The 15,974-nt window shown below is 39.9% G+C and overlaps 1 protein-coding gene across 4 annotated transcripts in view; it reads right to left on the minus strand.

Annotated features, from left to right (window-relative positions):
- Positions 1 to 15,521, minus strand: part of TUBGCP5 (tubulin gamma complex associated protein 5) — a 57,222-nt gene extending 41,701 nt beyond the window's left edge. For all 4 annotated transcript variants that reach the window (XR_005987417.1, XM_041753102.1, XM_041753101.1 and 1 more), the window contains exons 1-6: positions 15,292 to 15,521; positions 13,818 to 13,871; positions 13,605 to 13,713; positions 1,931 to 2,027; positions 1,278 to 1,357; positions 518 to 653 (exon numbers count right to left, since the gene is read on the minus strand). Coding sequence is in view for 3 of the 4 variants with exons in the window: in XM_041753102.1 (XP_041609036.1) it covers positions 518 to 653; positions 1,278 to 1,357; positions 1,931 to 2,027; positions 13,605 to 13,713; positions 13,818 to 13,871; positions 15,292 to 15,437 (622 nt within the window). In the remaining variant the exon portion in view is untranslated. The remainder of the gene's footprint in view (positions 1 to 517; positions 654 to 1,277; positions 1,358 to 1,930; positions 2,028 to 13,604; positions 13,714 to 13,817; positions 13,872 to 15,291) is intronic.
- Positions 15,522 to 15,974: the final 453 nt, after the last annotated feature.

Raw genomic sequence — 15,974 nt, forward strand, 5'->3', positions numbered from 1 at the left:
CCATTCTCTCTTTAAATCTGAGGTCGCATTCGTAGGTGTTCAGGATGGTTTGAAAGTTATCCAGGTAAGTTGGTGGGGCCAGGTGTGGTGAGGACTGCTACTCTTCCACCATCTTGCCTCTAAACTGCTTCCAGTCCTTTCTAGAGTCTACTCATTCATAGTCTTCACTAAAACTTAAGCATTTCAATTTAAAATTCAATCATATAGATCTTTTTTCATTTTATTTAGCTAACTTTAGCAAAGTCAACCCTTTTCCAATAAAAAACAAACTGAAACATTTAGGGCTACTAAAATTCTTAGAACTATAAAAAAGAGAACAGATTTTACTCTAAATCTCTTTTCATATTAATTCTGTAGTATCATAGTATCACTTCTTAGACACTATAGATCTACTAATGGTTTAAAGATTATGAGGATGGCAGAACTTACCAATATCTTAAATTACATAGAACTGATTCCCAAAATGAGCCTGTCCTACTACAAGAAAATGATGCCAACATCTGAGAATACACAGTACCTTTCCAGCTGATATGAGGCCCCAGTTTTCTGTTTTGATCTTGTTCTTCTAACGGTGTCCTGTCCACCTGAATCCCAGAGTCTTCTCTACTTAATGGCTGTTGATCATCTTCGTCTTCACTTTCTTCAGACCAATTCTGATACAAAATGGAAATATATTTTACCCTTAAGAGTGTACGGTGACTAGAACTAGTTAGATGAAAAGATTATCTGTCTCTGTATCTCTCATGAATAAATAAAATCTTAAAAAAAAAGGATGCCTGAGTGGCTCACTGGTTGAGCATCTGCCTTCGGCTCAGGGCGTGATCCTGGGGTCCTGGGATCGAGTCCCACATCAGGCTCCCTGCATGGAGCCTGCTCCTCTCTCTGTCTGTGTCTCTGCCTCTGTGTCTCTCATGAATAAAAAAAATCTTAAAAAAAAAAAAAAAGATTAAGAAAACTTCCAAAGAAGAGCAAAACATATATCTAATGACACTTTTTTCTAAATGTCTTCAAAGTTACTATTATAACATGAAATTATTTTTGATGGCAAAACCCCCAAGATTCACAGCTCTATAAAGGATACTTAACATTCATTCTATTCAACTTCCTAGTACTATTGACTCACTGCAAAATCTCAATAAATCTTTGAATATAAACTACTCTCATTTAGTGAACAGCGTTCTTGTTTTAGTTAAGTTGCTCTAAGGTGAAAGGAATCATAAAAAATGTATCACTTGACATATATTCATATTTTCAATAGTAAAACTATTGCCACTTACTGGTGTGTCTACATTTGGACCAAGGTCAATTTCTTCACCTTCCATCAAGTATTTTCCCCAGTCAAAATCATCTTTCTTTTCTAAAATGTAACAGAAGAATTTAATCAGCTTTATCAAAATTATGTGGGAGAAATCCCCAAAACTATAAGAAAAAAGTCTAACAAAACTCAAAATAAAATGCACTCAGGTGGGACGCCTGGGTGGCTCAGCGGTGTAGCATCTCCCTTCGGCTCAGAGTGTGATCCCAGGTCCTGGGATCAAGTCCCACATCAGGCTCACTGCACGGAGCCTCCTTCTCCCTCGCCTGTGTGTCTCTGCCTCTGTCTGTCTCTCATGAATAAATAAATGAGTTCTTAAAAAAATAATAATAAAATGCACTCAGGAAATGGAAATTCAGAAATACTGAAACACTCAATTAATTGATATTCTAACACATTTTAAAATTTAACTTATTGTCAAAAGTGACTTTTCTCTTCAAATAATTGAAAGTTAACTAAGTCAGAATTTAAATTTTAACAGAGGATTTGCAATTGCAATTGTATTCAAACCAACAGAAATGTTTTAGTCTCATAGATTTTTACAACTTTTTAAAAATCTCAATGTCACTCTTTTTGTTTTTGCTTTTGTTATATATTAAACATTTGGCAACGTACCCACTTCTTTATCTCTTGGTGTTTCCACATAATTGCTGTTTGAAGGTGAATCAGATAGACACAGAAGAAGTGACAGTATGGAATAATGTGCATCTGTCTTGAAAACAAAATATAAATATTATCAATCACTGAGGTTGGTGAGAACTTTCAAAACTAGTTTAAGAAAAGAAAACCCCATGTCAGTTATGTCCCCAATATTTTTTCTAGTTTTAGAAAACATGAATTATATCTAAATATATTCTAATCTCATTTATAGTTCAAATGTGTACATATAAAGAACTTGTCAAAAATGCATTACCTGAATCATAATGAGGAACTGTCAAAAATACCAAAACTGAGGACAAGTCACCAAATAATTGGCCTATGCTCTTAAAATATGTCAAGATCAAGGGGGGAGGTGGGGAGAAGCTGAGGAAGTATTCCAGATTAAAAGAGACTGATTAGTGAACCTGAGCAAAGGATACACTGGAGTTTACTTACTATTCTTCAACTTAACTCTTAAAGTTTTTTTTCTTTTTTTTAATGATATTTAAAAGACCATATTTGGGGTGCCTGGATGGCTTAGTTGGATAAGCATCTGACTCTTGATTTTGGCTGAGATCATGATCTCAGGGTTGTGGAATCAAGCCCTGTATCTGGATCCACATTTGGTACAGAGTCTGCTTGTTCCCCTTGGTCTGCTCTTCTTCCTACTTATACTGTCTCTAAAATAAACAAGTAAAAATAAAATCTTAAAAAACAAAATAAAACAAAACCATGTTTAAAAGTTACCAAAAAATAAAAACACCCCAAATGGGCTGTCATAAACTATGCTGGAAAGAAGAGATGGGTTAAATTCAAGGAGGTAAGTCTCTGATGCTGAAAGACCAGGTGAACTCTTCCTATTCTGTTCTTTTTTTTTTTTTTTTCTTTTTCCTATTCTATGTTGTGTTCAAGTTTTCTTCCACACTTCCAATAGGGTTACATCCCAAGAAAGTCATTGTAAGTTGAAAATATTTTAAGTCCAAAATGTACTTAATATATCTAACTTACTGAACATCATAGCTTGGCCTACACTATTTTTAAGTAATCTTTACACCCAACATGAGGCTTGGACTCAGAACCCCAAGATCAAAAGTCCCATACTGTACCAAGAGAGCCAGCCAGGCACCCTTGGCCTATTCTATCATAAATATGCTCATAATGCTTATATTAGCCTACTGTTGGGCAAAATCATCTAACACAATGCTTATTTAATAATAAAGTACTGAATATCTCATGTAACTTATTGAGTACTGTACTGAAGGTGAAAAATAGAATGGTTGTATAGGTATAAAGTGGCTCTTAAGTGTATTGGTCATTTACCCTCATGAACACCTGGCTGACTGGGGGCTGTGGCTTGTTATCACTGTCCAGCATTACAAGAGTCCTGGGATCCAGCCCCATGTCAGACTCCTTGCTAGTGGGGAGTCTGCTTGTCACTTTCTCTCTCCCCCTGCATATCACTAACCTGAGAAATGATCAAAATTCAAAATCTGAATTTCTACGGAATGTGAATTGCCTGTATACCACTGAAAGTCAGGGACCATCTGTACTACCTTATATATGTATTCATAACGTTTATCATAATTAAATAACTATTAAAAAACTATCTGAAAAGATAAATAAATAAAAATAAAAAACTATCTGGGTAGTGATTATCATGTCCTGTTTATTCTGTATTCCTATCACCTTGTATGATGCCAGGGACACACTAAACACTTGCTAAACTTTCCTAGGAATGTTTAGGAAATATATCACTAATAAGAGTCAAGGAGTTGCCCTTTTCTGATAATTTCTCACCTGCTTAGATGACTAAAATTCCTTTAACAAAGAACTTTTATTCCACAGAGAAAAGTGGAATAAAAAGTGAAAAGAGCAAGATGGTGGAAGAGTAGGGGTCCCCAAGTCACCGGTCCGGATCAATTTACCCAGATGACTTTCAAATCATCCTGAAAACCGATGAATTTGGTCTGAGATTTAAAGAGAGAACAGCTGGAATGCTACAGTGGAATGCTACAGTGAGAATGCTTCCTACCTATCAAGGTAGGAAGATGGAAAAAAATAAATTAATTAATTAAAGAGCATCCAAGGGGGAGGGGCCCCATGAGGAGCCGGGCTAAGGCCCCACTGCGAGGGCTCCCACAGTACAGGAAAGGCCAGGCCTGGAGAAGCAAGAGCTTTACCAACCTTCCCGGGTGGAAAGGTGCTACCAGGGAGTTGGAGCAGGATCCCAGGAGGGGCGTGGATGCCCTCAGGCTGCCAGGGGCACGAATAGAGGACCTGTGCCCTCGTGGAGAGTGGACAACACACCGTAGGTCGAGCTCCCTAAAGGGCTGCAGTGCACGCCCACGGGGGGCGGGGAGGGGGGGTGCCGAGAGCGTGATTCCAGTGGCGCAGGCCCTGGAGCCTAGGGCACTGGGGGACACAGCCCAAGATAAGGCGCTCCAACCTGCAGAGGCCGGGAGGGCCCAGGACAGCAAGGACGCTCCTGCCACCAAGCGGCCTAAGCTGTGTAAATCAGTGGCCCTCACAAAAAAAAAAAAAAAAAAAAAAAAAAAAAATCAGCGGCCCTCACCTGCGGAGCATCCAGGCCCCTGCGGACTGACAGCTGTGGTAGTTACTGCAGGAGCTGACTCCAGGGCTGGAGAGCTGGCCGCCGCCACTGTTCTTGTTCCACCTGGGGCCTCACAGGATAAACAACTCCTACTGAGCCCTGCACCAGGCAGGGGGCTGAGGAGCTCTCCCAGGTGCTCACACCTAAGAATCAGTACAGCAGGCCCCTCCCCAAGAAGACCAGCTAGACGGACAGGGGAAAAGCAAGTTGTTGACAAAGCAGCACTGGATAATTCCAGGGGAAGTCGAGGGATTACAGGATATAGAATAAGAGGATACTCCCCCTTGTTTTTTGTTTTCTGTTTGCTTCCCGCACTTTTACTTTTTTTTTTCTCTCTCTTCTCTCTTTTTCTCCTTCTTCCAGTACAACTTGTTTTTGGCCACTATGCACTGAGCAAAATGGCTAGAAGAAACACCTCACCTCAAAAGAAAGAATCACAAAATCCTCTCTCCCACAGAGTTACAAAATTTGATTAGAATTCAGTGTGAGGAAGCCAATTCAGAAGCACAATTATAAAGCTACTGGTAGCTCTAGAGAAAAGCATAAAGGATTCAAGAGACTTTATGACTGCAGAATTTAGATCTAATGAGGCAGAAATTAAAAATCAATTAAATGAGACGCAATCCAAACTAGAGGTCCTAACGACTGGGGTTAACGAGGTAGAAGAACGAGTGAGTGACATAGAAGACAAGCTGATGGCAAGGAGGGAAACTGAGGAAAAAAGAGAAAACCAATTAAAAGATCATGAGAATAGGTTAAGGAAAATAAATGACAGCCTAGAAGGAAAAATCTATGTTTAATTGGGCTTCCCGAGGGCGCTGAAAGGGCCAGAGGTCCAGAATATGTACTTGAACAAATCATAGCTGAGAACTTTCCTAACCTGGGAAGGGAAACAGGCATTCAGATCCAGGAAATAGAGAGATCCGCCTCTAAAATCAATAAAAACCACTCAACACCTCGACATTTAATAGGGAAACTTGCAACTTCCAAAGATAAAGAGAAGGTCCTTAAGGCAGCAAGAGACAAGAAATCTCTAACTCTTACGGGAAGAAATATTAGATTAACAACAGACCTCTCCACAGAGACCTGGCATGCCAGAAAGGGCTGGCAGGATATATTCAGGGTCCTAAATGAGAAGAACCTGCAGCCAAGAATACTTTATCCAGCAAGGCTCTCATTCAGAATAGAAGAGATAAAGAGCTTCCAAGATAGGCAGAAACTGAAAGAATATGTGACCACCAAGCCAGCTCTGCAAGAAATACTAAGGAGGATTCTGTAACAGAAAGAAGAAGTCCAATGGAATAATCCACAAAAACAGGAACTGAATAGGTATCATGATGACACTAAGCTCATATCCTTCAATAGTAACTCTGAACGTGAATGTGCTTAATGACCCCATCAAAAGGCACAGGGTTTCAGACCGGATAAAAAAGCAAGACCCATCTATTTGCTGTATACAAGAGACTCATTATAGACCTAAGACACCTACAGCCTGAAAATGAAAGGTTGGAGAACAATTTACCATTCAAATGGTCCTCAAAATAAAGCCAGGGTAGCCTTCCTTATATCAGATAAATTAAAGTTTATCCCAAAGGCTGTAGTAGGAGATAAAGAGGGACACTATATCATACTTAAAGGATCTATTCAATAAGAGGACCTAACAATCATCAATATTTATGCCCTGAATGTGGGAGCTGCCAAGTATATCAATTAATAGCCACATTAACACATACTTAGAAAAAAAAAACAAAAAACATACTTAGATAATAATACCTTTATACTTGGTGACTTCAATGTAGCGCTTTCTACACTCGATAGGTATTCTAAACACATTATCTCCAAAGAAATAAGCGTTTTCAATGATACACTGGACCAGACGGATTTCACAGATATTTACAGAACTTTACATCCAAACGCAACTGAATACACATTCTTCTCAAGTGCACATGGAACTTTCTCCAGAGAAGACCACATACTGGGTCACAAATCAGGTCTGAACCAATACCAGAAGATTGGGATCGTCTCCTGCATATTTTCAGACCATAATGCTTTGAAATTAGAACTAAATCACAAGAAGAAGCTTGGAAGAATTTCAAACATGTGGAGGTTAAGGACCATCCTGCTAAAAGATGACAGGGTCAACCAGGAAATTAGAGAAGAATTAAAAAGATTCATGGAAACTAATGAGAATGAAGATACCACTGTTCAAAATCTTTGGGATACAGCAAAAGCAGTTCTGAGGGGGAAATACATCTCAATACAAGCATCCATCCAAAAAGAACTCAAATACAAAAGCTAACCAAAAGCAAATACAAAAAAAAAAAAAACAAAACCAATACCAAATACAAAAGCATCCATCCAAAAGAACTCAAATACAAAAGCTAACCTTGCACCTAAAGGAGCTGGAGAAAAAACAGCAAATAAATCCTAACCCAGCAGCAGAAGAGAGTTGATAAAGATTCGAGCAGAACTCAATGAAATACAGACCAGAAGAACTTGGAACAGATCAACAAAACCAGGAGACCAACAAAACCAGGAAAGAATTAATAAGATAGATAAACCATCAGCCAGCATTATTAAAAATAAGAGAGAAAAGACTCAAATTAATAAAATCATGAAGGGCAAAGATCACCACCAATACCAAGGAAATACAAATGATCTTAAAACCTTATTATGAGCAGCTTTACACCAAAAAATTAGGCAGTCTAGAAGAAATGGATGCATTTCTGGAAAACCACAAACTACCAAAACTGGAACAGGAAGAAACAGAATATCTGAATAGGCCAATACCAGGGAGGAAATTGAAGCAGTCATCAAAAACCTCCCAAGACACAACTGTCCAAGGCCAGACGCCTTGCCAGGGCAATTCTATCAAAGGTTTAAAGAAGAAACCATAGTAATTCTACTAAAGCTGTTCAGCAAGACAGAAAGAGACGGAATACTTCCAAACTCATACTATGAGGCCAGTATCACCTTAATTCCAAAACCAGACAACAACCCCACCAAAAAGGAGAATTATAGACCAACATCCCTGATGAACCTGGATGCAAAAATTCTCAACAAGATACTAGCCAGTAGGATCCAACAATACATTAAGAAGACTATTTACCATGACCAAGTGATTTATCCCTGGGATACAAGGCTGGTTCAACACTCGTTAAGCAATCAATGTGATTGATCATATCAGCAAGAGAAAAAACAAGAACCATATGATCCTCTCATTTGATGCAGAGAAAGCATTTGACAAAATACAGCATCCATTCCTGATCAAAACTCACAGATTGTAGGGATAGAGAGAACTTTCCTCAGCATCTTAAAAGCCATCTATGAAAAGCCCACAGCAAATATCATTCTCAATGGGGGAAACACTGGGAGCCTTTCCCGTAAGATCAGGAACAAGACAGGGATGTCCACCTTCACCCCTCTATTCAACATAGTTCTAGAAGCCCTAGCCTCAGCAATCAGGCAACAAAAAGAAAAAAAGGTATTCAAATTGGCAAAGAAGAAACCAAGCTCTCCCTCTTCCCTGATGACATGATACTATACATAGAAAACCCAAAAGACTCCACCCCAAGATTGCTAGACTCATACAGCAATTCGGCAGTATGGCAGGATACAAAACCAATGCCCAGAAGTCAGTGGCATTTCTATACCCTAACAATGAGACTGAAGAAAGAGTAATTAAGGAGTCAATCCCGTTTAAAATTGCACCCAAAAGCATAAGATACCTAGGAATAAACCTAACCAAAGAGGTAAAGTATCTATACCCTAAAAACTACAGAAAACTTCTGAAAGAAAGTGAGGAAGACACAAAGAGATGGAATTATATTCCATGCTTATGGATTAGAAGAATGAATATGGTGAAAACGTCAATGCTACCCAGGGCAATTTACACGTTTAATGCAATCCCTGTCAAAATACCATGGACTTTCTTCAGAGAGTTAAAACAAATCATCTTAGGATTAGTGTGGAATCAGAGAAGATCCCGAATAGTCAGGGGAATATTAAAAAAGAAATCCGTATCTGGGGGCATCACAATGCCAGATTTATTTCAGGTTGTACTACAAAGCTGTGGTCATCAAGACAGTGTGGTACTAGCACAAAAACAAACACATAGATCAATGGAAGAGAACAGAGAATCCAGAAGTGGACCCTCAACTTTATGGTCAACTAATGTTTGACAAAGCCTTTCCTGCTATCCACTGGAAAAAAGACGATCTCTTCAAAAAATGGTGTTGGGAAAATTGGACATCCACATGCAGAAGAATGAAACTGGACCATTGTCTTACATCATACACAAAGATAAACTCAAAATGGATGAAAGATTTAAATGTGAGACAAGATTTCATCAAAATCCTAGAGAACACAGGCCACACCCTTTTTGAACTTGGCCACAGTAACTTCTTGCAAGATACATCCGTGAAGGCAAGAGAAACAAAAGCAAAAATGAACTATTGGGACTTCATCAAGATAAGAAGCTTCTGTACAGCACAAGAAACAATCAACAAAACTAAAAGACAACCTACAGAATGGGAGAAGATATTTGCAAATGAGGTATCAGATAAAGGGCTAGTTTCCAAGATCTATAAAGAACTTATTCAACTCAACAGCAAAGAAACAAACAATCCAATCCTGAAATGGGCAAAAGACATGAACAGAAATCTCACAGAGGAAGACCTCGACATGGCCAACAAGCACATGAGAAAATGCTCCGCATCACTTGCCCTCTGGGAAATACAAATGAAAACCACAATGAGATACCACCTCACACCAGTGAGAATGGGGCAAAGTAACAAGGCAGGAAACCAGAAATGTTGGAGAGGATGCGGAGAAAGGGGAACCCTCTTACACTGTTGGTGGGAATGTGAACTGGTGCACCCACTCTGGAAAACTGTGTGGAGGTTCCTCGAAGCATTAAAAATAGATCTGCCCTAAGACCCAGCAATTGCACTGCTCGGGAATGACCCCAAAGATACAGATGCCGTGAAATTCCGGAACACCTGCACTCCGATGTTTATAGCAGGAATGTCCACAATAGCCAAACTGTGGAAGGAGCTTCAGTGTCCATCAAAAGATGAATGGATAAAGAAGCTGTGGTCTATGTATACGATGGAATATTACTCAGCCATTAGAAACGACAAATACTCACCATTTGCTTCGACATGGATCGAACTGGAGGGTATTATGCTGAGTGAATGAAGTCAATCAGAGAATGACAAACATCATATGGTCTCATTCATTTGGGGAATATAAAAAAATAGGGAAAGGGAATAAAGGGGAAAGGAGAAAGAATGAATGGGAAATATCAGAGAGGGAGACAGAACATGAGAGACTCCTAACTCTGGGAAAGGAACTATGGGGGTTGGAAGGGGAGGTGGGCGGGGGGTGAGGGTGATTCTGTGACGGGCATTGAGGGGGGCAGTTGATGGGATGAGCGCTGGGTGTTATTCTGTATGTTGGCAAAATGAACACCAATAAAAAATAAATTTTTATATAAAATATAGTGAAGGGAATAACGGGGAAAGGAGATAAAATGAGTGGGAAATATCAGAGAGGGAGACAGAGCACGAGAGACTCCTAACTCTGGGAAATGAAAAGGGGTGGTGGAAAGGGAGGTGGGCGAGGTGTGGGGGTGACTGGGTGACGGGCAGTGAGGGGGGAACTTGATTGGATGAGCACTGGGTGTTATGCTGTATATTGGCAATTGAACTCCAAAAATAAATAAATAAATAAATAAATAAATAAATAAATAAATAAATAAATAAATAAAAGTGTAAAAATAAATTTAAAAAGTGGAAAGAAAAATTAAAAGTCTAAAATATAAATACTGAAAGAAAATATCTCTCAGTATAGAAACCTATTATGTTCAGTAAGAATTGGAAGTATCAGATTATTATCTATTTTGGATTCTGTGCACCTGAATGAGGTGAAAGGTGAATGACGAATAAAGTGTGTACAGGGAAAGGGCACACAATGCGCCTTTGCAGACCTCCCTACCTGGCCAAGGTTTATAACTATTGCCCTGTAGCACTGTAGGGATGCAGAAAAGCAGCTCTTCGTCAGGGGAGGAGGACATGAATGATGCCATTTCCCCACTCCTATACCTTATTCATTTTTTGAGTAACTTCTATAAAGGAGCTTGAGCCTGAGACACTCATCAATTGGGTTATCACTGAACTACAAATCAGCACTAATGGTCTAAACACAGCCTACCAACCAGCTATATACATCATGCTTTGACCAAAATTACTAATTGTAGTAAAGAAAAAGAACACTGCTTAGAGTTAGGATTCTGGCACTTACATTTAGAAGATATGAACAATTTTACTTAACATTAAAAATATAAGTTGGGATGCCTGGGTAGCTCAGCAGTTGAGTGTCTGCTTTTGGCTCAGGGCGTGATCCCAGGATCCTGGGATTAAGTCCCGCATCAGGCTCCCCACAGGAAGCCTGCTTCTCCATCTGACTATGTCTCTGCCTCTCTTTGTAGCTCTCATGAATAAATAAATAAAATCTTTTTAAAAATATATGTTAATTTGATTTTTATGTCATCTTTTTACATAATTTTTATTTATGTTCAATTTAGTTAACATATAGTGTACTATTATTTTCAGGGGGTAGAATTTAGTGATTTATTAGTTGCATGTAACACTCAGTGCTCGTTATTTCACGTGCCCATCACCAAGTTACCTCATCCCCCCGCCCATCTCCCCGCCAGCAGCCCTCAGTTTGTTCCCTATAGTTAAGAGTCTTTTATGGTTTATCTCCCTCTCCACTTTTATCTTGTTTTACTTTTCCTTCCCTTCTCTTATTTTCATGTTTTCTCTTTCTCTTACTGACTTATTTTGCTTAGCATAATACCCTGTAGTTCCATCCACATCATTACAAGATTTCATTCTTTTTGATGGCTGAATGATAATCCATTGTATATATACCACATCTTCTGTATCTACTCACCTGTCAATGGACATCTGGGCTTTTTCCACAGTATGGCTATTGTGGACATTGCTGCTATTAACAGTGGGGTGCAGGTGCCCCTTCAGATCACTATGTTTGTATCCTCTGGATAAATACCTAGTAGTACACTTGCTAGGTTGTATAGTAATTCTATTTTTAAGTTTTTGAAGAATTTCCATACTGTTTTCACTAGTGGCTGCACCAGTTTCTTTTGTTGTTGTTGTTGTTGAAGTAGGCTCCTTGCCTGGGGCACCTGGTTGGCTCAGTCAGTTAAGCATGACTTCAGCTCAGGTCATGATTCCAAAGTCCTGGGATTGAGCCCCATATCAGGCTCCTTGCTTGTGGAGAGTCTGCCTTTGTCCCTTTCTCCCCCTACCCATACTCCTGCTGTCTCTCTCTCTCTCTCTCTCTCTCTCTCTAAAATAAATAAAATCTTAAAAAAATAAAAAGTAGGCTCCATGCCTAGTGTGGAGCCCAACACAGGGCCTGAACCCATGACCCTGAGATCAAGATCTGAGGTGAGATTAAGAGTTGGATGCTTAGGGCAGCCCCAGTGGCTTAGTGGTTTAGCACCGCATTCCGCCCAGAGCGTGATCCTGGAGACCTGGGATCGAGACCCATGTCGGGCACCCTGCATGGAGCCTACTTCTCCCTCTGCCTGTTTCTCTCTCTCTCCCTTAAAAAAAAAAAAAAAAAAAGAGTCGGATGCTTAATTGACTGAGTCACCCAGGTTCCCTGCCATTGGATCTAGGTTATTAAATTCTACAGTCTATACAAGAAACTATATAAAAAAATCAAGAAAAGATCTAAAAAAAAGATTTACTTCCTCTCTTTCAAAATGGTCTTTTCAGGAATAATATACCGAAGTGTGTTTTTAATCCTTAGGGCATGGATTCAAAGTACTGTAGAGCTCTCGTTTCCAGAAATACTTTTTATAGCCTTTCCTTAAATTGATAGTTTCAAAAATTATCTAAAATTCTCTTCCTTATGAGGAAGGAAGCTCTCTTCCTTACCACTTCCCACAGTGTAGATAAAGAGAAAGCCTAACAATTATAGAATATCTCATAGTGCTTATTGTGAGGGTGAATGAATATATATGTGAAATAAAGGATATACTCAGGAAGCCTGAGTTGCCCAAACTCTAATCATCTCAGACTGGTCCTTTACTAGCTCCTGAGAGAATCTCTGAGCCCTTGGAATATCCTGCTAAGAGTGCTTCTGTATGCTTTGGGTCATGCAGTATCAGTTTGATTCCTTTGGTCATGTAGTATCAGTTTGATTAGTTAGTTTATGTTAACAATGTGACTTATGGTGAATGCATTTTCTTATGCCTGAGGTCCTTGGTTTGACCTCAGAGGGATTGGAGACTAAAGAACTATGGTCAAGCACATGTGTACTGCACATCCATGTGACTGACCCCCAACTAAATGCTAGACACCAAGGCTCAGGTGAACTTCCTTGGTTTGCAAACACTTTGCATATGTTGTCATACATTGCCACTGTTAGAATTAAGTGCACTCTCATACAATTCCAATAGGAAGGCACACCTGGTTTCTTCTGAACTTTATTCAAAGTATCTTTTCCCTCTGTTCATTTTAAATCTGTATCCTTTTACTATAATAAACCTAACAGTGAGGATAGCAGTGTTTTAAAAGTTCTGTGAATCCCTCTAGTGAATCATCAAGTCTATGGGTGATCTTAGAGACCCTCAGCTGAATATATGAATGTGCTTAGAACAGCACCTGGTATCTAGTTAGCAATATATAAGTAGCTATTATTACCAAGTGCTGAAAAGCCATTTAAAAGTTTTAAGACAGCCAGACAGTGCTATTATTTGTGCCAGTCGATTTCAATTTCCATAGTAGGTTCAGCTTAGAAGACAAAAAAGAACGTGCCTTTTCACTGATCACAAGCCTGAGGCACACTGGGTTTGATGACAATGCTTAAGTCAATTTCCAGAAGGTTCTGCTCCAATTAGCAGATGATTATAAAACAGAATGCTCAAACAGTAACAGAAACAAGTTGATGATAATAGATTGGAAACAATAAAATATACATGAAATGTCACAATATAAGGCTTACCTTTATTTCCTTTATGCTCAGTAGTGATGCATTTAGAAATTCTTCAGTTAATCTCTTCCAACTAGCAGCTTTGCTGAGATCAGAATGAATGATGAATTTTTCATAAATTCTAAAATATAAATAAACTGATAGTTATAATAAAATATCTACAAGAATATACATAAATTTCTGAATATGTACATATATACACACACATATATGAAACTAACTTACCCTTCTATTGTCTTTTCTACTTTGTGGCTGTTAACATCCAAGAAACGATGAAATCTAAAAGGTAAAATGCAATTCTTATATGAATCTTGCCATATACCTAAGTAGACTAGTTTCAGAGCCCTCCATAGCCCTACAGATACCCTAAATTCAGCAATATATTTCCAGGACTGGATCCCTCTCAAGTCATCTCTATCATCCAAGCAAATAGCCACTCAGTAGTCTCAGGAGGCTGCTCAAGCACAGGTCAGCCTTAGCCTCTTTTGTCCTCTGATTCCTTCATCTTCCCATAATGCTCTAGAGCAGGGTTCCTAATCTTTTTATACCATAGTGAATGAAGCCCAGTGAAATTTAGGGATCTCTTCTCCGAATAACACTTTTAAACCATAAATTGAAATACAAAGAAAACCAAGTATACTGAAATGTAGTTATGAATTTTTCTAATGTTTGTGATGTAATAAGAGACCTATTTATTAAAGCACTAAATAACAAGATCTAGCAGTGGATCCATAACTCACATTAAAGAATAAAAAATATTTAGAAAAATCTGCCATAACTTTATGATGTGAACTATGTGATTTCTACCTTTGACATAGTCATAGGTAAACCAGTATTGCTTGTTGCTTTCATTTGTAATTTAAGAAAATGCTACTTTTTAGTTAGAGGTTAGTGTAATTTTTTTTCTTGTCCAAATTCTTAACACCTGAATTCTATCTTCAGGCTCTCAGGTTAAAAACTCCTATCCTACATCATATGTAATTAACTTTTGTCTCTTTTCCTTTAGGATAGAGGCTATGTCTCACTGACCTGAATTTCTAGGGCCTAGAACATGGCCACAATTAAAAAAAAAAAAAAAGGCAGCAGACATTAATTATTCATTTTTCTGATAAAGTATTATAAAATTGTAGAAGAGCTCACTCAACTCTTGTTTTCCATGTTTTAGTGTCAAAGACAACAATTTGTATTTAAAAGAAATAACTTATGGTACTAAATAACATATCTAATTCTAAATGGCTGAGTAGAACACCACTTTATCTATTACCATTTAGGTGTTGGGGTAAGAAATGGACAAAACAGACCAAGATCCCTACCCTTGTGGAACTTAGATTGTAGCTGAAAGTAAGGTTAGAGGAGAGAAACAGTCAACAACATAAAAGCTATCCAGTGTATTATGCTGTGCATTTTGGGGAGAGAGAGAAAAAAAGAAGACCAAGGTAAGAGAAATCTGGCTTAGCTCGAGAGAGGAATCCGTAAGAACACTTCTGCCTCACAACCTCACCGCCCTGCCTGGCCAACACAGCCGCCCTTGCAGGCGTGCGCGTATCAGACGACAGGGAAGCAGACAGCCTCAGGGCACCAAGATGCCCCGGCAAAGGGAGCGCCAGAGCTCCGCCGGGGCGGGGACCGGGCCGCGCGCCCCGGGCACCGCGAGACCCCTTCCGGTCCCCGGGCTCGCCCAGGAGCCGCACCCCATTACCTGAAGTTGGACCAAGCAAAGTGCAGGGCTAGCTGGAAGTTGGGGTCTGCCTCGTCCTGAAGGCCTGCCACATGGCGAACGAGCTGGCGAACGTCGCGCTCCTGCTGTGCGTCCTGCGGACCCCATGACAGCCCGGGCCGAGACATTCCGCGCAGCCCCCAGCGGCGACTCGCCTCGGGAGAGTGAGCCTGCTCTCGCGAGAGTTACACCCGCCGAAACACACCGCTCCAGCTCCGACCACAACCCGTCTTCGCGAGGTTGCGCCCACTCTCGCGAGAGTTCACACTCCCGCGGTTTTACGCTCCCGAGAGGCTCAGGATGCTGTCGCGAGAATTCGCACTCCTGCCACCTTGAGAATCAGAGCCGGTGTTTCCTGCGTGTTTCAGGCTGGGTTTTCCTTTCCTTCCTGGGTGCTTTTAGGAGCGTCCTCAAAAACTTAGCCTTTATTGTTTATCACATTAATAACCTCTCCCTGGACGCCGGGTGGCTCAGTGGTTGAGCGTCTGCCCTCAGCTCAGGTGGTGATCCCGCTGTGCTGGGATCCAGTACCGCCTTGGGCTCTCTGCAGGGAGCCTGCTCCTCGCTCTGCCTCTGTCTTTGCCTCTGTCTCTCTGTCTCTCAGGAATAAATAAATAAAATATTTTTAAAAATACTCTTTGCCTAACTTTGGCTGGTGGTTTAAC

Source organism: Vulpes lagopus, chromosome 4, assembly GCF_018345385.1.
Source record: "Vulpes lagopus strain Blue_001 chromosome 4, ASM1834538v1, whole genome shotgun sequence".
Lineage (NCBI taxonomy): Eukaryota > Metazoa > Chordata > Mammalia > Carnivora > Canidae > Vulpes > Vulpes lagopus.